At 39.3% G+C, this 22,871-nt stretch overlaps 2 protein-coding genes across 2 annotated transcripts; one reads left to right on the forward strand and one right to left on the reverse strand.

Moving 5' to 3' along the window:
• Window positions 1–337: 337 nt before the first annotated feature.
• On the reverse strand, window positions 338–15,741 carry tnks1bp1 (tankyrase 1 binding protein 1). Its single transcript, XM_088424168.1, has 10 exons — window positions 15,592–15,741; window positions 12,674–13,495; window positions 9,669–12,495; window positions 3,436–3,548; window positions 2,893–2,992; window positions 2,411–2,555; window positions 2,173–2,291; window positions 1,504–1,682; window positions 1,320–1,410; window positions 338–1,108 (listed from the first exon to the last, which is right to left on the reverse strand). Exons 2-9 carry the CDS (start codon window positions 13,486–13,488, stop codon window positions 1,338–1,340), a joined length of 4,371 nt encoding a protein of 1,456 aa, XP_088280294.1. The 5' UTR covers window positions 13,489–13,495; window positions 15,592–15,741; the 3' UTR covers window positions 338–1,108; window positions 1,320–1,337.
• A 759-nt stretch (window positions 15,742–16,500) lies between these two features.
• Window positions 16,501–22,532, forward strand: LOC148419130 (protein unc-119 homolog B-like). The gene is made up of 5 exons (XM_088424662.1): window positions 16,501–17,299; window positions 18,249–18,362; window positions 19,156–19,255; window positions 19,345–19,517; window positions 20,696–22,532. The coding sequence occupies exons 1-5, from the start codon at window positions 17,068–17,070 to the stop codon at window positions 20,806–20,808; spliced, it is 732 nt and encodes a 243-aa protein (XP_088280788.1). The 5' UTR covers window positions 16,501–17,067; the 3' UTR covers window positions 20,809–22,532.
• Window positions 22,533–22,871: the final 339 nt, after the last annotated feature.

Raw genomic sequence — 22,871 nt, forward strand, 5'->3', positions numbered from 1 at the left:
ATGCAGCAAGTCTGTCACACCCATTGTGTCCATCACACTGCTTCTCAATAGGCTTGCCCTCTGTTCCTGGCAAATGCTGCCCGGCCCGGCCCGTACTGCCATCCTGAGCACGATCCTATAGTGGGCACATGCTCTGCCAGCTCGTGAGCAAGCCAGGAGAATGAGACGACATCTGTCTCGCTCAGCAATATGGACCCAACCCAGCTATCGTTTACACCTGTATAGTTCCTCACCTTGTGTGACACTTCTTCTCTTACAGCGCCGACTTCGTTTGCATGGTTTTATTTTATCAACTGAATTGTTGTTTGTGGTTTGCTTCTAAAAACATACACTCAAATCCATTTCATAGAAAAGCTTTTAATAAATTGCAACACAATGCAAATTGATGACTGGTGGTCATTTTTTTTTTCATTAGAAAACAAAGGCACTTAAAAAAAAAATCTCAGGTAGATAAACATTCACACAATGCATTAGCACAAAAGCATTCCTCCATTTCCCGCAAGCTTGCTGATGTTATCGTGAGTTGCTTGGATTACGTTATTGCATTCTGAAAATAAGAAAAATGATTGTCTTAAGACTTCTATGCGTAGAGGTAAATATAAGGTGTAGGTAGAAAATCAAATTTTGTAAAGTGCAAAGAAGGCTGACCTTAAGAGACCAAATTATGTTTAACTAAAGACAAAGGGTGATCTATATTAGCAAAGAGTTGCGAGTGACCACATATTGCCCGCAGCAAGCCTCATGGCAATGATCCCGGTCAATAATAGTTGACAAACAGCAACAACAAACAGAAAGAAAAAAAGTAAATTTATGTCATAGTCTGCATTACGCTGATGATCATTGGTTGGCTTTGCAGCATTATTCCAAACATGTACTTGGCATTAATATAAAATGTCACATAGCCTTGGCAAATCATTTACAAGAAAAAAAAAAGTTTGCATAGACGTACTGTACAATTTCCGCATCAAAAAATTCTGAATTCAATTTTGCATATTCTGGTTCAAATGTACAAATAAGGCACTGAAAGTGTAAAATAAAGACCTTGGTGAGGTGCCTCTCAGCACAAACATCTGGCATGGATGGATTCTGCCCTAGAGCATGGTGGTTCCTACAGAGAACACATTTCAGAGAAGACATCAAATTACAACCATTCATATGCCATGTATACATTTTAATGTTGCGATATCAAATGGTACGGTCATGTATTTATCACAATGTCATTTTTATATATATTATGTAAATCAGTGATCATGAAGATGATTTTGATATTAAAAGTCCAGGACGACAACTCTTTTCCCTTTTTTCAATTTGATCCTGACCTGCCACATGCTGCTCTGCTACCATTCCCCTTCATGTTGACTGATGCGCTTTTTTGACTTCAACTCTGTCAGCCAAGCCGGGGAGCTGCCACTGAGGGAGACAGAAACATTTTGTAGGAAAAAACAAAAACAAAAACCCCCCACAGATTTGCTTATCACTTTTCTTGTTTTATGCGGCTCTTACCCTCCATCTGTGGCACCTATCGGCGGAAGTACTCGAGCGGCTCCAGCAAGCTGGGCAGCAGAGCGAGGGGGGCGGGGTGAGCGAGACAGTTGGGAAGGAGAAGGTACCACATCAACTATGGGACTTTCCTTGTTTTCTTCAGTCTCCTCTCGTCCTTCTGCTCTCTTTTTCATTTGAGCCTGAGGAAATGTGTTAAGTACAGTACCGTCAAACTGTGATCTGAATTAATCCAGTGATTCACAATTAGTGGATGGGGGACCTAGCAGTGAGTCATTTGACAGCTAATACAAGAATGAATTTGTATTCATTTCTTTTTTTTCAGAACATTAATGGGGCATAGCAATTTCCCAGCCAGGTTCAGGAAACATTACTCCTCACTACCTACCCTGTAAACATACAGTGTGACTAAGCCTTTGGCTAACGGGTGTAATAGCTAGCAATATGCTTTATGCACTGTGTCAAATTCATTAGAAACCGTGGCTAAAACTAACATATTGTATGTGTGATTTTAGAGACTCTTTTAAAACGTGTTATTGTTATTAACTTCTATATATGGGTTGAGACTTTTCAACAACAGAAAGCTGGGGATCCCAGGTTGAAAAAGGTTGAAAATCATTGTCTTGAACGATCCATAAAGACTCCGTCTAAATGAGCTCTCCTTGAACTTACGATGAGGGATGAGGGGGTCACGCCAGGAATCGCAGGGATCTTTCTGGATGCAGAAGGAGAGGAGACTATTCTTTGTTTTGGCTGTTCTTCCTCTGAGTCGCACTCTCTCTGCCCTCCATCTGAATTCAGCATCAAGTTGATACATTAGGATATGAAGATGAAGCTCAAGGTACACACCCAATTTGAAACAAACTTATAAAGCTATGTACTTTATACGGAAAGAGATATTAATGATGACCTGTGGAATCACAAGAGCGCCAGTCCTTAGTGTCGACCATGGACTGTTGTGGGCGGCCTGAACGAGATGGACGCGATCGCCTGCGCTTCTTGCCCAAGTCTGCCCTGGTTTTCTGTGCACTGGTGTCAAGTAGAGGGGTGGAGCTCTGTGTAATGAAATAAATAATTTAGCATCAATACAAACGTACTAAAGACTGAACCATCTGAAGTTGAATCCCCCAAAAGTTGTACAATTTGAAAATTGACCTCAAATCTAATTAAATATTTTTCAATGCCTTGACAGGAGTAGCACATTTTCCTTTCAAATTAAGAGCAAATTAGTTGGAACATTAAACAACAGCTTTTCGAAATTTCTAAAAGTGACTCCTGTGCAAAACGTTGTATGCCTTTTTTGAGTTGGCTGAAAAAAGATTTCACAAGTACATCATTGAAAAAAAGGTTGAGAAACACTGATTTAAATCTGTAAAAAGGGTCACCACCAACCTCAGGGAAAGGAGACAGCACAGGTTGAGTTGCATCAATATCTTCAGAGACCTTGGTGAATGCTTCAGTGAAAGACTTTGGACTTGGTTGAAAAGCAGTCCTTTCAAATCAGCCACAAAAACATAAGAACGTTTCCAAATGAGAAAAATCAACTTATTGTTGCAACAGTCACATCATTGCTAATTTTCAGATCCAAAGGCTTCTAAATTGTTGGTGCTGATATCTCTTGAAAACACTAGAGGGCAATAGAGAGCTGAAATGCACAGGGAGTTATGTTTGAGCTTCACTTTACTTTTTTAATACTTTGTTTGTTTTAATATACTATAATTACCAGTCCTCCAACAAGTTCTTATGAAATTCTTTTAATATGAATGTGACAGTGTAAAACATTATAACCCAAGAATTAAATATTGGGCTTCATGGTAACTGTGTATAAAATCAGATGCTTACACTAAGTAAATCTGCATCAATGCAACATACTTCAAGGATGTAGAGCAAGTCATAGCAAATTCTGCTTTCTACGAGGCAACAAGTAAATCCCACCTGTCAGTTTTAGATTTCCAGTCATAGGCAGCAGGCTGTCTTTCTGACTCCAAATCTATCAAAACATTTGAGTCTTCACCATGTCCATATGTGTGATAACTGCTGTCAGCATCCTGAAAGACACACACGCAAAATATTTTGATATTTTTTATAAAAATATACCACGTTATGATGATCTAAAGCAGAACTGAGTGAAAAAAAATGAACTAAGCACAGAGCAGGGCTCACAGACTGCAACAGAGGAAGAAGAGGCCGAGGAGCAGCCAAGCATGCGCCTTTTAATGAGCTGTCCACCAGGCCAGTGTGTGCTCACTATTAACACCATGAGCATGTGTTTGCAGGCAAATGCACACACACACAACGGTATAGAAACCAATATCCTGAACTTTCATATTGCTTTCACACCCACATGCTGGAATGTGCGTGCTCACATGGACATTCCAAATTACAGCAACCTGTCAAGGAGGACGCCCCAATGTTGTTCTGTTTGATACAATCACTTAGATACCGAAGAAAACACCACCTGGCCTGCGTATGATGTTATGCCCTTAAAGCTGTGTCCATTTATCACACAATTAGAGCAATACAGCATGAAAGACTAAACACATACAGAGGGTATTTAAACTAATGGTGAGTTTTCCTCAAGCAAATGGTGTTTATGTAAGGAAGAAAATTGCAGTGATAGAATGAGGCTATAAATCTTGTGATAAGCTAAGTAGCATTAAGTAAGAGGGGAAAAAAGAGAAGGTAATTACTGGCATGAATGTACAACAGAGATGATTTATAATAACATGTCAAATATATGTATGGTCTTTTTGGACTACATTATATTTTAGTGTATTTCATACAGAAAAGGATTATGAATGCGTCAAATTAAATTCACATGTATTTGCTGCTCATTAGAATGTAATCAAGTCATGAGACGTTACCAAATAAACCAATGGGTGTGTCAAAGCGCTTTGTTGAAGTGAAATGAAAAAGTAGACTCTCATTTGAACCATAGTGATCTGCCAAAAATGTTTCAAGCATGTTTAGTTTATTAGAGAATGGCCATACTCTTTTCACTTTTGAAGAAACAAACATGCCAGCATATTAGGTGCTGGTCATATTCTTTTCACAGGAAGCAAACTTTATAAAAATGAACATTCTAAAATTACAAGACTGATGTATGGCGACATTGATGTCAACACATCACTGGTGCAGCGTGTAATGAACTAAATCTGATTCTGATCAACAATTTGTGATCAATTTAAAATCCCCAAAAGATTCTTTTTTTTTTTTTTTAATTCCCAAAACAACACAGTGTCAAGGGAAAATATTATAGGCTATTCAGTTTGAAGATTGAAACCCTGAGGGAAGCTCGAGAGCAAGCATGAAAAAAACAGGGTGTGTGGGTATATTGAGCCAAAGTAGGATGAACCTCTTTGTGTGACACTTTATTGTCACATTGTTATTGTCCGCTGTTTTTATCTATGACACACACGACACCACAGGGAGGAAAACTGATAAAACCCCACATTTAGAAGACCTTATCAGATAACCATGTTTTTCCTGAAACAGACTAGGACTGCCCATATTTTCATTGGCATATGTGTGTATTGTATACATGTGTCTGGGGTTGTCCTACATGGAACAATTTGAGCTTAGGTCAGGTGTAATCAAAAGAAATTCCTCTCTTGCTGTACATTAAATTAACAGTCATTCCAAATTCCCAATTCACAGACTAACGATGATGATACCCTGCCTTTGTATGCACTGTTATATTTGTTGTTTTAGCAATTTGATAGTGACCATACATTATAAATAATAAATACTTTTAAAAATGGTATTTGTATGTCTTGTCTCTTAGGCTACTTTCTGGTTTATGAACAATGACACAGTAACAGTTATTTCGGAGAGTTTCTCTTCGACTCAAACTGTGAAAACCATCCAGATTATCACAAAAAGTTATGGCCCACATGCTATGCATTCATAAAGTTCAACTGAAACTTGATTTTGTGTGTGTCGTCTTCTTTTGTCTACGCATCCTCATTTACCAACTTATTTTATCATTTGAAAATTGGCTGGTCTTTAAAAGCTGTTAAAAAAGGGATATTTATGTTATTTAGCCATTCTCGTGAGTAAAAATAAGTATTTTATAACATTAAATTTCATGTACAATTAATACCTTTAAAACACATGTTGTCGCTAGCTGACGATTGACAGTGACTGCATCACATGTGCGCAAGGCTCAGGTGACAACCAATCAGAGTTCATCTGTTTTCAGGGTTTGATCATATGACATTCGCAAGGTGAGCTGTGATTGGCTGTTACACAAGTCGATTGCATGTGATGCATTTTGAGTCAACAGCAAGTTGCAAAATGCATTTTTTTTAAGCTAGTACATGAAAAATAATGTTACCAACATTATTTATAGACAAAATACGAACATTTTACTGCTTAAAATGGTTAAATATGTAAAGAATTCCTTCAATATCAGCTCTTACAGAGCAGGTAGATCCCTTTTGCAGAGTTTGTCGACTTCTGACAGAAAGACATTGCAGTGATCTCCTACTACGACGGGCAAAACTGCGAAGAGGCAAAATGGCCCTCTGAAATCTCCCTTCATTGTTTCTTCTTTTGGTTTCTTGGTTGTCTCGGTCCTCCTCTTCAGTGCTCCAGACAAGCGCAAGAGCCCCCTGAAAGGAGCGTCGCACACTGCCCGCCCAACCCTCCACATATAGCTGGGCAGCTGATAGTTTTCCTCCAAAGTACTGCAATGTTGGAGAGCTCATCAAAATATCTGCTCTGATACTGGGGTCACCAGTCATTTAAGGCAGCAAGAGACTTTGAGGTAAAAAAATGATAAAAGTACAATATAATTCCCGTGTCTATTGTTGAGTCTTCTTCATGTCACACTGTGCTCTTTATCCTTTTGGGGAGGAAAAAACAAGACATCCAAAGGCAGAGTCCAGGTCAGCTCACCCCCTTATCTTCTAAGATATTTGTTTTGTTAGGGGGAATCCAAAAAGTAATCAAAGTGTCCTCGACTGGTTTCTAATGTAGTTTTACTGAATGAAGCAGGTCTTCTCCAAGGGCAACACGCTTAGCAAAGTATCCTCTTGGAATGTGATAGTTGGAGCAAATGGGAGCTCTCGACGGGTCATGGGACATGTGAACTTTCTTGTCCACAGTTCAGCCCATCCTCTTTGGGGTGCTGTGAAGTGGAGAGGGAGACAGGCTGGCTCTCTAAGTAGAGGGGAGAGACTGATAGACAGCACTTAGATTCACCATGTTTGGTCATTGTGACAGACCAGCCTTTTGGACGGATCCAAATGAGGACATGATGACCATACAACACCATGATATTGGCCTATCTGCCTGTCTTTGTGTGCGTTGTTCAGTAGCCTTGAAGTATGTACAGTGCTCATTCAACTGTACACCTTGTGTTTGCTCATAAAAACATTGGACTTGGTCAAGATTTTCCTGATTTAGTTAATTAAATACATAATACAGATTTAACAAAATACTGTCTTTAATCATGTAACAATTATTTTGACATGAGGATTATACTTGTATACAGCAAAGCATTAAGTTTAGTTTTAGTTTTAGGAGCATTACTGCCCTCTAGTGGAGCAAGCAAGGATTTTGGTCCATTTATGTTCCTCCTGGTTTGTATTAACTATTGCTAATTCTAACATTAGACTCATTCACACAGTCATGGACGACTGCTGCGGTGCAAGATGCTTCCAGATCCACTGGGAGCAAATTAAGGTTCGGTTGTCTCCCTCAAGAACAATTTGAGAGGAATCAGTCGAAGCTGACATTTGAACCGCTGACACTTAGATCAGTCTCTCTTCCATCTCTGACTCTTCCATCTCAGCCATTTATGATTTATTATTGGTACATTTTAAAAAGGAGCAGCCATTGATGATGTTTAAAATGGCCAAATATATATAAAACAGGAGAATATTCAAATAAACAGATAGAATGTAACATTTGTTTAGTTTTTAGATTTGATTAAAGAGATGTTCAGTTATGAATAATTACTTTATTATTATTTTTATTTTTTTATAAACAGTTCCATTTAAAAATGAGAAAGCATTCCTGAGGTTTCCTGTTTATCGTGGGGGTAATGTCCCCCAAAATACCCTTGGTAACTGAAATCCGCAAAGAAGAGACTTTTTTTTCCCTTTTGTTAAGTTTTTTTTAGATTAGTTAAAAAATAAACACATAGATATTTTTTTTTCTGATTTGACGCAAAAGAAGCAACCCTGCAATATATGGCCATGATCGAGTTAATTAATACCTTCAAATAAAATTTTGCCACATGTGCTGAGGGCTCAGATAAAATTCAATCACAGCACACTTTTTTATGGGTTTGATCATGTGAGATTTATAAGCTGAGCTTTGATCGGCTGTTACCTATGCCCTGAAAATATGGTGTCATTTTTAGTGGTAAATGGTGTTTTTTAAAAGATATTTATACATGAAAAATAATGCTCATCAAATTAATTATAGACCAAATATGAACTTTTTACACCTGAAAATGGCCGAATAAGTCAAAAAACAAAATCTAATGTGTCTTCTGAGGAAAAACAGTTTCAACACCAGATCACTACAGAAGTTATGCAATGTAACGCAACTAATGAAATGTGATTTACTGTGTAATTCTTGTTTACAGGTTGTTGTTTTTTTTAAGGTCTCCAATTCTATACTACGTGTTCCCAATCTGTAAAAACTCAAATACGTACAGCAGGTTTCACTCTATTCCTCAAGTGAATGCAGCATAATAAAACTTACTGCGCATGTGGGTTAGGGCTTGTTTGCTAAAGCATGCAAACAGGCAGAAAGACTAAGGGAGTATCACAATGACTCACGCAAACATACACAAACAAAGTGCATACTGAATAACCACAGACATCATTACTCAAGAGTCCAATGTTCTCTTTGTAAAAACGATGCATGTTCAAACAGGCAGGTGATGTGATCTGTCTCGGCTTGCTTTGCACTTTCAATACAGCAGATCTGATTTTTGTGCTCCAAATAATATGATGAACTACTGAAATCTTGCGCAGGTGACTCCTTTAACCCCGTCAGGTTGCGTTCAAGGTCACCGATATTTGCCAAAATGTTGCCATGCTTTCACCGCTCTTGTTGTTGAAAGTGTTCAAGATTTAATTGTGGAAAGAGCAGGAAAAAAAAAAAAAAAGAAGCCACTGTTGGTAACTAAGGATGTACGGAATCTTATTGAAATACCATGAATGTTAACAATGTAACATGAAATATTTGCTTGTCCACCACAATTGTTGACTATAAAATTCAATGATAATGTTTTGCCCTGCAATGACAGAATTCTCCTTATAACAAGACACAATCATCATGTATCTTGAAATAACAGCAGATGATTAGTTTAACTAGTTTTACCTAAATAGAGTGAGCGGTGGCGCAACAGCCGGAAAAACTTCCAACACCACTTCCTTTTAGACATCTCAGTCTAAACCACAGGAATACAGACCATAACTTTACTCTGAACTAAGAGAAGAACTTATGAACTAGCAACTGATTGACACATTCTACCATCAACTCAAAAGTCTATATTTCTGTATCTAATGAGCTATTGATGTCTGTTTGAAAAGAAATGCCTGCAGAATCAGATCATAAAATCCTGACCACTCATCCAGCATCACCATTAACAACATCTACATCTATCATGTCAGTTATGGACTGAGCTAGTTTTATTAAACTCAATCCTCACAACAACACAGTTGCAAACAAAGACATGTTTTTAGGGCATGGCATAACCAGGTGAAGCGAGTAGAACAAGATTTTTTTTTTTTTTTATGGGCACGACAGCTACATAACAGAATATGACAGTGGTGAAAATATGACTTACAACGTGTCTGCTGAATCACTTTTGGTATTACCCAAATTTACAATTTTATAGTCAAGGATTTCACTACAACATACAGTGGATATAATAAAAAAATTGTATGCACCTAATGCCAGGTTTTGTGAAAAACGAGGTCATTGCAAAAAACATTCTTTACAATAATATGTCCTACATAGTCTATTATTGCGCATTTTATTGCAAAGATTTTTTTTTTTTTACTTGACTCGCTCTCATAATACCATGATTTATTTAAATGTTATATTTTATACTGGAACAAAAACCCAATATTGACGTCATCTTGTCAAATGTACAACATCATGGATTGTACACATCATGTATAGTTAAGGAATTTGAAATTTACCTCATGCTTGTAATATATTCGTCCTTTCGCCAACTCTTCCTCCTGTTGTCTAGACTCCTCTTCTTGCTCTCGGTGGTCCTCCCGTTTCTCTGGGCTCCACGTTGATTTCGGCTCAAATCCCCCTTCGGTCTTCACCCTTTCTCGCGCGCCAACATTGAGAGGCGCCACAACGTCTCCCATTGTGTCCCGTGTGTTTACATCCACTTTAGGTTGCGAGCCCCATCGAGTGGGCTTCACTGAAAAATCATCAAAAAGACCAGCGTCCACCACGGGCTTTGGTTCACTGATTGAAAAGTTGTCGTAAAGTATTCCACTTTGCGCAGAGGATTTGTGGCTAGCTTGAGGCAAATCTCTCGTGTCGAAGCCAATTAAATTTGCCTCCATCTTATCAGTGATGTCTTGCCTTTTTCGCTCTTCTTTCCTTTCTTGCTGCATTTTTATCTCCATCTTCCGTCTCGTCCTGGACTCCTCCTCCTTCAGTGCTTGTGCCACCCTCGAGTCCTCTTTCCTGTGCTCCCATTCATCCCGTCTTTGTCTCTCGTCTTCTTCCATCTGGAGCCTGAGTCTTTCCATCTCGTCCCTCTTGCTCTCCTCTTCCTTCAGTCTTTCCCTCTCATTTTGTGCAATCTTCAGCTTGAGCCTCTCGATCTCATCCCGCCGTCGCTCCTCCTCCTTCAGTCTTTCCCTTTCTAATTCAACCTGTCGCTTTCGCTCCTCTTCTTCCACAGCCAGCTTGATTCTTTCGATCTCTTGCCTCCTCCTCTCCTCTGCCCTGAACTTTTCCCTCTCAAATTCCTCCCTTCTAAGTCTCTCCTCTTCTTCCCTCTCCTGTCTCAGTTTTTCGATCTCCTCCCTCCTTCTCACCTCCTCCATCAACCTTTCCCGCTCTAGTTCCTCCCGTCTTTGCTTCTCCTCTTCCAATTTCTTAAGTCGTATTCTTTCGATCTCCTCCCTCCTTCTCTCCTCTTCCCTTAGCTTTTCCCGCTCTAATTCCTCTCTTCTGAGCATCTCCTCTTCTTCCCTCAACCTTTCAATCTCCTGCCTCTTTCTTTCTTCTTCTCTCAGCCTTTCTCTCTCCTGTTCCTCTCTTCTCAATCTCGCCTCTTCTTCCCTCCTTAGTCTTAGTCTTTCTATCTCTTCTCTTCTTCTCTCTTCTTCTCTAAGCCTCTCTTTCTCTAATTCCTCCCTTCTTTGCTTCTTCTCTTCCAACTTCTTGAGTCTTATTCTTTCAATCTCCTCTTTCCTTCTCTCCTTCTCCCTTTCTATTTCCTCCCTTTTCAGTCGCTCATCTTCTTCTCTCAATCTTTCTATCTCCTGCCTCCTTCTCTTCTCTTCCTCCATCCTTTCCCTCTCCAATTCCTCCCTTTTTTGTCTTTCCTCTTGCTCCCTCTTTAGCCTTTCTATCTCCTTTCTTCGTCTCTCCTCTTCCCTTTGCCTTTCCTTCTCCAATTCTTCCCTTCTCAGTCTCTCCTCTTCTTGCCTCAATCTTTCTATCTCCTGCCTCCTTCTCTCCTCTTGCCTTAACCTTTCCTTCTCCAATTCTTCTCTTGTCAGTCTTTCTTCTTCTTCCCTCAATCTTTGTATTTCCTGCCGCCTTTTCTCTTCTTGCCTTAGCTTTTCCCTCTCCAATTCCTCTTTTCTCAATCTCTCCTCTTCTTCCCTCAATCTTTCTACCTCCTGCCTCCTCCTCTCCTCTTCCTTTAGTTTTTCCCTCTCCAATTCCTCTATTTTCAGTCTCCCTTCTTCTTCCCTCAATCTTTCTATTTCCTGCCTCCTTCGCTCCTTTTCCTTGAGTTTTTCCCTCTCCAATCGCTCTCTTTGAAGTCTCTCCTCTTCCTCCCTCAATCTTTCTATCTCCTCCCTCTTTCTCTCTTCTACTCTAAGCCTTTTTTTCTCCATTTCCTCTCTCCTTTGCTTCTCTGCTTCCAACTTCTTGAGTTTTATTCTTTCTATTTCCTTTCTTTTTCTCTCCTCTTCCCTGAGTTGTTCCCCCTCCAATTCCTCTCTTCTCACTCTCTCCTCCTCCTTCAGCCTTTCGTTCTCCAGCTCCTCCTTTCTCAAATTCTCAGCTTCCAACTTTTTCATTTTAATCCTCTCCATCTCCTCCCTCCTCCTTTCCTCCTCCCTCAGCCTTTCTCTCTCCAGTTCCTCTTCTCTGTGCTTCTCCTCTTGCTCTCTTTTCAGCCTCAATCTTTCTTTCTCCTCCTCCCTCTTCCTCTCCTCATCTCTCTCCAATTCCTCCCTTCTCTGCTTCTCTTCTTGCCTAAGTCTTTCATTTTCCTCATCCCTCCTTCTCTCCTCTTCCCTCAGCCTCTGTTTCTCCAGATCCTCCCTTCTTCGGCTCTCCTCCTCTTTCTTCTTAAGCCGAAGTTTTTCGGTCTCGGCCTCCATCCTGCTCTCTTCTTCTCTCTTTAGCCTGGCTTCTTCTTCTTCCTTCTTCGCCTCCTGTAACTTGAACAGTTGAAGTTCCCTTTCCTCAGCTTTTCGCTTTTTTTCAAATTCCAAATGCTTTATTCGTTCCATCTCACCAACGTCCTCATCCGTGCTCTTTAGAGCTCTTACTTCCTCTGATTTGCTTTCTGCTTCGCCATCGTCTCTCTCAACTGCACCAAATTTAACAGAGAGGCGTTTGGCACTGTCTCGGCTTTTAATAATTTTAGGAGGGGTGTCGTCGTCATCTTCATCATCGGCTAATGTCTTGTGCTCCAACTCCCCGGATGTGTAAAGTTGTTCCTTTGGCGGTGTTTCAGTTGTGTCAGACAGTGACACAGTTCCTGATTCAGAAACAGCTGGCAGTTTTTGAATCTTCTCTATTGTTGGCACTGAGCTGGAGAGAAAACAAAATTGGTTAAATTGAAAAGCCAATTCTCATGTTAGCAGTCATACAGTTAGCTACAGTTTAGCACATTTTGTGACATGGGGCAAAACCTAATTTAATGAACGTTCTGCAGTTCAGCACAGATTTCCAAAAGCGAACAGAACACAGAAAAAGGAAACTTACGAACCTGGTCTCCTGAGTCCAGTTTTTGATTCGCTCCTTGACACCAGCTGACTCATTTACAAATTCAGGCTGAACTCTCTTCACAGCAACCTCTGGCTTTGAATCAAATAGAAGACTGATCCGACGTTTGATGCTGCCACCTCCACTGCTGTCTTCAGTGGGTTGGGCTTCATTACTTTCTGTGGGGGATGGATCAGGCGTTTTTGGGATTGGCTGGTTTGCATTTTCTTTTCCTTTGTTTATAGAAGTGGATTTGCTGTCGTCGGTGGGTTGAGGGATACCGCCAGAGTTAAACTTTGAGGTCAGCTTCGCGGACAAGCGTTTCCTGGTTCCGCCCCACTGAAACGTTTCATTGATTTGTGGGGAATCATTGGCCTGAGATTCTTCAGACTTTTGGATGGTGGTCAATGGAGGTTTATTTTCACTCTTTTCAAGATTATTTGGTTCAGTATTAGATATCACCTGTGTTTCTGTTTTGTGTTTTGTTTTGGCAGATTCTTTCTGGACTGCAACAGGTTTGGGTTCAGGTTTTAATGGTTTTGTTTGTTCCTTTGTACTCACACTCGTGGACTTCTGCTGAGGTGGTTTTGGGGCTGGTTTAGTTATGGAAGGTTTAGGGGCCGTTTTAGCCACAGGTTTTTCAGCCTTGTCCTTGGAGTCCTTAGAGGACACATTAACAGCATTTGGCGCATTTATGGAGCGAATAGTGTTTTTTTGTGCAGTGAAAGGCTTGGGAGCAAGTCGAGGCTTCGGCGGGAGGGATGGCTTGGATTTTGATACATCTATCACTTGTGAAGTGTCGACTGCGCTCTGCATCATTGGGTTTCTAAAGTGAGACAGGGTGAAGGAGTGGTGTTAAAAAAAAACAACAACAACACATATTTAGGCATAGAGAATACTGTTAAGGCTCAAACAATCATCACACCACCAGAAAACCAATTGGCTTGTTTTTATTTTTTGTCTTGCTTTTCTCTATGATGTGAATTATTATAGAAATTGTTATTGTAATGAAAGGGAGAATGGCGCTTCTGAATTGTTTAGCTCTGTTGCGGGTTTTTGTCAACTGTAATTGACAGTGGGATAGTTTTTAAATAAATTAGGGCATAATAATATTAGTAATAATAGAAAATAATAATAATAATAATAATAATAATAATAATAATACACCCATCGGTTGAGAATGAGCGGGAACCTCCTCCAAGGCCTGGGTGAGAGGTGGGGTACAGCTTGGACACATGTGCAGGGTCAATTACATCAGGAAGTCATTATAAGAGGTCCTACAAACTTGGCAGACAATACTTCCTGTCTGACTTCCTCTACAGCTCATTTTGGGAGCAAACTTCTATTGGTTGCTGCCAAGCAGTGACATCAATTGAGGCTTCCGTTATTAGTTCAAGATAATAAGATACACACAAGAACACACTTTTAGGCAAAGCTGTTTGAATATATATTTGATATCCTCCATATCCAACCGAAGGTTTATGTATTATTATACTCTTTAGTAGTAGAACAACTCTTACTTTTACTAGCAATGCCCCGATAAGCACTGCAACTTACATTCATGCTTGTGCAAAAGAGCTTGCTTATCGCTTCAGTGAGAGAAAGTGCAACACTTCGCTAGCATTCACAGTCGCATTCGTAATGAGCATGAGAGTAATTAGCATAAAAAGCATTCGTCGTGCTCCTCCTCATTGCAGATGAAATTCTTGGATTGCCCTGAATAAATTCACAATGGGCCGGAGTCTGAGCCATTACCAGACATTTGGGCATTTTCCTTCCACTGGATAATTCTGGTTCATTATTTATTTATTTATTTACTTGGAGATCATTTTATTATGTGTGTTATACAAAATATGAATTTATATGCAGTTATATCCAATGACTTTACCTGATATTACCACTTGAGAACTTTTTTTTCCTCCATGTGGTAAAACGAGTTTGACACCCTTGCGATATAATTTTCCACCCTGAACATTTTGCTAGAAAATCAGTTTGTTATGAGATCTAACTGTCTAAAGTGGTTTGAAGGTAGCCTACTAAAACCATGATACATGCAGTAATGGGAACATTTTACCCAACAGCAGGCCCTCTCACCAGAGTGACGGTGTGTTTACACGGAGTGCAAAGTGGCGTTTTCAAATATGTCACTGCAAATTCCCCAGGCATTGTTGCAGCATCTGGTTTGACCTGTCAGTCTTTTTTAACCTACTTGTCTCATCATATCCCCACCCAAAAGTTGAATGAATGTACCTTTTGAACACAGTATCACAATGACATAGCTTTGTTTAATTGCACCAATGTTCACGTCTCCTTTTAGTTGGATGCCGGTGTCTTTCTGAGACTTGGGGCAATGTACCAATGAGTGATCACAGCAAAAAGCTACCACCCACAATGAAATCAATAGCATCTTCTCCTGGCAGGTGAGCGTGAGAAACAAACTGCTGCCTGGTAAACAAAGCCTCACTTGAACATATGATCAATGGGTGTATATTCAGAACGTATTCACGCTTATCTATGAACGGGAAAATCGTTATGCTTCGTCATCTTTGTTTGCTTGCCCTCCTTTTTACTCGCTGCTCACCTGCTTTAGTGGAGGGATGCAACACCGCCAGAAGGCCATAAAGACTAAACAAGAAATGGTAATACTGCACAATCATATAAAGGGCGTTAAACCGAACTGTTTTATTGCTGGGTTAATGAGTTACGGAAAAACACGGCAACAGGTGAACTATCGGTCATTGAACTAGCCAAGAAGAAACTCATTCAAAGTTTATAACTTTAGCTAATCCAAACAACCGGATCGGTCAGAAAACGCATTTAAATCGTCGGAATATGCTCACGATGCATAATTAAAGATAAAATATGAAGGCACGCGTACAGTGCACCTGCTCCGTTAGATATACAATAACGTATTTCATTTACCTTTTAGTCTTCAGGCAATCATGCAGATAGGAAAGAAGGGAGGACGTGGGAATAAGTTAGGAATGAGGGGGGCAAACGCGTTATCCTGCAGCGTCTCTCCTGCTTCTCGCTGTTTTTCCTCATTCCCACCAAGGAGGCGTTACATTGTGCTCTCAAAACACTCCCTGCCCTCCTCCACACTCTTCGACACACCACCGTTAAGTTACACATGTTACGGTGGGAGCGGAAGTAGCAAAGCAAGCCTTCAAAATAAAATAAATATGTGTCATGAGCTGAACTCGAAGAGTCAAGGCCTTTTCCCGTGTTTGAACAAACAAACAAACAAACAAACAAACACGTACATCTTGTGAGCGCGTCTCTATTGCCAGTCACTCCTTTGGTGATGCTTGAAGGATTGGTAAATTTCTGTAAAGAAGTGTGGAGCAAAATATCATCTGAGCAATGCACAAACAATGATTTCTTCTTCGGTTATTTATTTCGTGGTATTTCTTGACAAATACGTATTTATCTCAAAATGCACTTCATATTTGTATGTGTGTTTGTATCCTTTTTTTGCCTAAAAAATAATAAATAAAATAAAAGCCCATAAATTTATATGTAAGACCACTAGTTCATCGGGGAATTAGTGAAGTGTACTATAATACTACTATAACCGTAGTATAAAACTTCCATAACTGTACTACATCGGATTATTTTAGGTAAATGGAAATCTCTAGTGTAGTTACGGTAACTGTGCAAACCGAAGGCTGCATTTTACTTTGAACATCCTGATTGGATGTTTCCTTTTATCTCTTTATCGTATTTGGCGATAACACTCTTCCTTGTGCGCCTGATAAACAGGTTTTGTTGAGGGCACAGTGCAATTTAGGAGAAAAGGAAATGGATCCATGCAGCTCATTGTGCTTTAAGAGAACTTGCCAGGAACCTCTCAGATACCCGAAAGGCTTCATTTGCATAGCGTATGTGTGCTCCACAAAGTTCATTTGCCTTCTGTACATAGAAGATGAACGAGTATAGAAATTTAATTCAAAAGACTGGTTAGACAATTGACATCGTTTAAGAACGTTGTACCGAATTCGATTAATTTAAGAAAATGTAAAGGATTTGTCAATAAAATTACCAGTGTATTTTTAATTAAACCTAAACGCATCTTTGTGGTTAATTTAAAATCATATCCGCACGAATTCTACTTGTCTGTGTTGGATCATTTCTACACACACACTAAACCAAAAAACGGCACACTCCAGTATTGTACTTCTGATAATACAACGACGTAAGACTTGAGCACCTCCTGGTGGACATTTTAAGTACCTCGACACCTGCGCCACGCTTTCGAGTTGTCATAACAACAACACAGCGTGCACATACAAAGACGAGCCTGGCGGATCCTTCCACATTCGCAATCTACGACGCCATCTTCGTATCGAATCAAAATAGCACATTTTATCAAGCGAGGTTATACGAAGGAAGTTGAAGATGAACGGAACCAAAGCCCACAACGACGCATCTGTAACTAACAATATCCCCGGAGGCGGCCACGGCTCTGCGGGCCCCGGATGGGAGCTCAAACCGCTCGGAGGTGTTCTGAAGAGGTTCAAATCACGAAGGAATCAGGTGGACAGCCAGCCAGTCACCGAGGAAGACCTGCGGGCGCAGAACGGGCTCGTCGCGCCGGAGGATGTCCTCGGACTGCGGGTAGCCACTCAAGGTTTGACCCCCTGCTGAGCCTCTTGGAATGGAACCTTTAATCGCCCCCATGCTGACAATGCATGGTGACATAAATAACCATCAATAGCCTGCAGAATGCATGGCGTGAACAATTAAAGTCTAATTACGCTTAGAGTTATTGGACGGCATTTGTGTTTGAAATGCGCGTTTAACACTCCTGTTATGTGTATTTGCAAGGAACAGCAATAATGTCCTTTCGTCAATTTGGCCCGGGGCGTATTGAGTCACTCAAACTTGTCAGAAATGTCAATATATCTCTGGGTCAATATGACTCAAAAACACTCTTATGTATCGTAAACCCACCCCCAAATAACAGGCAATACTGTAACTGTCTCTACCATATGTTTCTCTGGATAAGTAAAAAATATATATATATACATAATCCAACTAACTAACAAATCTGGGCATTCCTCTCCCTCAGAAACAGTAATAATATTCTTGGGTCATTTTAACCTGGGTTTTGCCTTTCAAAAATGTTATCAAAATATAAATAATAAAAAATGCATTCAAATGCCATTTTAAACAAATGTGTTTATTATATACAAGCTGAGCAGAAGTCATGTCTTGAAAAACAACATACAACATTCACTTGAACTTTCAAATGGATCAGTTTGACCCACAACTTAACAGGAGGTTTGAATTCAAGAAGGAAATTAAATGTCATCCGTATGCTTCGATATTTTCTTTGTCACGCAGTAGATGGTGGTTGCTTATATGAAAAGCCGTTTGAGGATTTATTCGAACCTCATTTAAAGGTCACTGAGCGCAAGTAGAGTTCTATAGAAGAATGCACTGGTAACGTTTTCTCCACTATGACAGTTTGTATTGCAGGTGGTACAACCACCGTCAGGCCAAACTGTAAACTGGTTGTCAATGCCATGTACTGTACTAGTTTTCTCATCACTATCAAACCTATGCTATCATTGTAGGCTACCTCTGTAAACCCGAGGACAATATTTATAACATCGACTTTGTACGCTTCAAGATCAGAGACCTGGAGACGGGCACTGTTCTGTTTGAGATCGCCAAACCACCATGCTCAGGTAGCTTGCACACCGTGTGTTTAATGGCGTCACTTATTTTTTTATTAAGCAAAGATAAAAGGGCAACATTAAATCAATACAATTTCATGGTTTTAAAGCCGTGACAGGAAAAGTTGATTTTCTTTTCTTTCTTTTTAAAGAGAGAATTGACTGGAACATGAAACAATTTATCGCTAAATTGTGTCATAGTGACTCTTTTGCTGAAAGTTGTATGCTTTTATTTTGTACATTTTTATGCAGATGTGCTTTGGCAATAGTGATGCAATTTCCTGACAGATGAGCCAGAAAAAATAAACAGATAATGATTTGAGATGATGGTTAGACACATCCAAAATTTTTGAGACACATTTCCTTTCAAACACCTTTCTTTTCAAATTAAGAGCAAATTAATCGGAACATGAAGCAACATATTGCTGAATTGTAGGATTCCCTTGTAAAACCTTGTACGGCTTTATTTTAAATGTATATGAAATTCACATTGTCACGAGCGATGCAATTTTCTGGCAGATGAACCAGAAATACAACAGATGATGCTACAAGATCTATCTTCTGGAGTTGCTGAATACAATACACCTAAAAATACCACTACAAAAGTAGTTCTATAGTTTGAGCACTCTGTTTTCAGTTTTATGTTTTTGTCTACCATAAAATGTATTGCGCTGGTCAGGGGTTCTTGCTTAAACAAATTCACATATCAATCAATATCACATCACAAATCCATAGATGTTTGTCAATGAGTTTGAAAGTTGCTATCATATTAAACAAAAACATTTCCCTATGCTACGGCTTGTAGAGGAGGACAGCAAAAATCGACCGACCGATGCAAGCGCGGGCCGATTCGTACGCTACCAGTTCACCCCAGCCTTTCTACGACTGATTACCGTGGGAGCCACGTAAGTGACTAAATCATCAACATCAAAACCTGAAAACTACATTTCCTCCCCCAGACAAATTTGTGACCACAATTTGCGATTTTTACCAGAGTGGAATTCACAGTGGGCAACCGAGCCCTCAACAACTTCCGAATGATCGAGCGGCACTATTTCCGAGACCGCCTATTGAAAAGCTTCGACTTTGACTTTGGATTCTGCATCCCGAACAGCCGGAATACTTGCGAGCACATCTATGAGTTCCCTCAGCTCTCGGAGAGTTTGGGTAAGGTTAAAAAAAATTTAAGCTAAATGAGGACATTCATCCAGTTAGCAAGACTTCATTTCCCATTCAAAAGTAATTCCTAATCTCCCTGGGATTGACTAGCAACTAGTCGAGGGTATAGTCTATCTTTTGCTTTCCACAATGAGGTGTGTAGGTGGAAATCTAGCTAGGTGCGTCAGCTACGTAATTAGGGTGACATCATTGGAACATGACAGTGTTAGTGTATCCAAACAACGCCTTTAACAAAAGAAGCGAGCACTGTGACGATGCAAAGGGTCACAATGCGGGACATCCATCCATTTTTTTCTTGACAAGCTTTGTTTGAGGATCCCTTTGTTTTCTTACCATTCCATTACCGTTGTCCGAGTAACACTTCTCCAAAACAAATAACTCGCTGCATACTTGCGTAGGATGGCACAATACAGATCAGTTATTTTGGCCTCATGTCCAACTCATGGAATGTTTTTTTTCAGAAATGAACATAATACACTGGTTTAAATGAATACATATCTTTCAGTCAGTTTTGGTGCCTAAAATACAGCCCGGGTCAAAATGACCCAGGGATGTTTTTGTCTTTGCAAACATGTTTTATTGAACTGAGCTGTCAATTTTCCACCAGAAATTTAACCTTTGCACTGTACTTGTCTTAGCACAGTCAATAGGTGCCCAGGAACTAATTTGTTACTTTAGGTATTCAATTATTAATGTAATCAATTACAGTCCTAACTTACTAAAGTAAAAAAAAATATATACAGTATATATATATATATAATCACTGCTCTAGGCAAACAAAAAACAAAACACAACTCAACAGCTTGTTATTTTCAGAAGACACCCGAACCATTTAACAGAATGGACATTTTCCAGTGTAGTGTCCCTAAGGAATGGATTTGTGGAGAGGGGGGAAGATCAGAGCGATCAATACCCTTTCCAATGCGTCATGCACATTTGAGCATTGTATCAACACCAGCCTGAGGGGAATTTAAAGCCTCATTTTAGTTGTTCATATGAAACCATGCCTGCTCCTCCTTTTGTTTTGTTTTTTTTCCCCACATGGAATTACCTCAGGAATAAAACATTACCTTATTGTCATGTAAAACATGCATTCCCAGTGCATTACTGAAAAAAGCGTGACTTTGGGATTGCTAACTTGCTTGTGTTGTCTGTTGTTGTTTCAGTTCGTCAGATGGTGGACTGTCCCTACGAGACTCGCTCCGACAGCTTTTATTTTGTGGAGAACAGACTGGTCATGCACAACAAGGCTGACTATGCATATAACGGAAGAGAGTGAATACATATGCACTCCAACTGATTACACTCATATTTATGCACGGATCAAACACAAACTGACGCATGCACTTGAACATGCAGGTACACCTGAATATATTTTATTATTATTATTATCGTAGTATTGTGAAAAATCTAATTTTTTTACAGAGTGAAATATTTTATTGTTTCATTTTTAAACAGTAAATTGAATGCCTATTATTGCTTAAAATAATAATAAAAAAATAATATTCACCTACAGTATTAAAGAAACAATGGAAAAAAATATCTAAACTTAAACGTTTTTCGTTGAACAGTTTTGTGGATCATATAATTAATTTTGTAATTTTCACATTTTTTTTGCAAGTTAATCCCAGGGACCTGAAACAAAAGCTTTTTTTTAAAAAAAAACTGTAATATTACCTTATTATTATTATTATTATTATTATTATTATTATTATTATTATTATTATTATTGTTATTATTATTATGCATCCATCCATGCATTTTAGCAGCCTCTTATCTTCACTAAAGTCACAGGGATGGTGGAGCCTATCCCAGCTGTCTTTGATCAGTTAGCAAGGTACACCGTGTCCCTACAGGCCAACCATTGTTGCGCTCTACATTTATCATTATCATTATAATTTCTATCGAGATAATCGGATATAATAAAGATAATCGCAACATAACTTCCGCTCTGAGGAAAAACTTCAAAATGAAAGTCCAAAATTTACACAAACAGAAAGGCAAACGTGCTTATTTCGAGTCTAGAGGAAAATATTAAAACTGAAAGGCAAACTTGCTTATTTTGAGTCCAGAGGAAAGTTCTTGTAAAAGTGTTAGTGAATAAAGTCATGAGCTTCACTTTTTCAATTGAAGTATCAAAATAATTAGCACATTTTTTGCATTTTAAATTATTGTCTTATGCTTGTATTCAGGCATGCAAAGACAGTATTGCGTATGAATTGAACTCTTACTTTACCCAGTGACTGAAGGGTGATCAATCCAGGATGCAACCCGCCTCTCACCCTGTAGTCAGATGGGATGTGCTCCAACTTCCCCAGTGACCCTACACAGGATAAGTGCCACAGCTAATGGATGAATGGATGTTATCATTTTCATCCACTGCATTTGATACCACAGGATATTAACATCATGTTTGCTATGAACAGGCTTTGCTGTTAATAGTCCCATACATGGTAGGCCTTATTTTATTTTTTTAAAACATCCTTTCAATCAACCTTGCACATACACCCACATATACACACCAAACAATTTATTCAACCTCCAAGTGTCACAGTGTGTTCTCGGTGTTTGTCAGAAGCAGCTGCTCTTTTGAGCTACCGCCTCCACAATCCACTCCAGACAATACCAAGGGAAAATAGAGACTCGATCCACAAAAACACTCCTGTCACACACACATGGTCAGTCTTGCGACCCCCTGCCCAAAACCTATTGTGCATGTACATACAAAAAAAAAACACATCTACACACAGACAATCATGTTGTAAGAGTTCAGTCTGTGTTATGTTTTTCTATTTGTGTGCTTTTTATTTCTTACGATCTCAGAATAAGAAATTGCAAGTACAGTACAGTATGTCATTTGTTATAAAAAAAAATGATATGATCAGAACAATCAAATATTTATGGTATTTTCATAATTTAAAGATTCTACCCCTCAATTTCAAGTGTAGTTATCATACATGTAAATGCTGGTGTTTAGATTATGGTTGACATTTAAATATGATCAAATAAATGAACGTTTGAAGTTTAACAGTTCAAAAATCGCAGTTATTTTTCGTTTATCAGGCAGAGCCAGTGCAGCACTGCGTGGTTGGTGTTGAAGCTACGTACAAGGCATAGAAAATGGATGGATGGAGGTGGTCAAGAAAGGAGGTTATTGGGAAAATTCGATGTGCTGACAGAAAGATCAAATCCTGTGTGGCCATCAGGGGGAGTATTGTTCCAAGTCTTTTTACGAGCTGGTTTCCATTTCTGTTTCTTGGTTGGCTTTCAAAAACCCCCAGTATCAGTTTATAGAAATGCAATTAGACGTACGAACCTTAACCAATTTTGAACATACAGTTT

Source organism: Hippichthys cyanospilos, chromosome 9 (genome assembly GCF_059441005.1).
Source record: "Hippichthys cyanospilos isolate Australia breed blue-spotted pipefish chromosome 9, RoL_Hcya_1.0, whole genome shotgun sequence".
Lineage (NCBI taxonomy): Eukaryota > Metazoa > Chordata > Actinopteri > Syngnathiformes > Syngnathidae > Hippichthys > Hippichthys cyanospilos.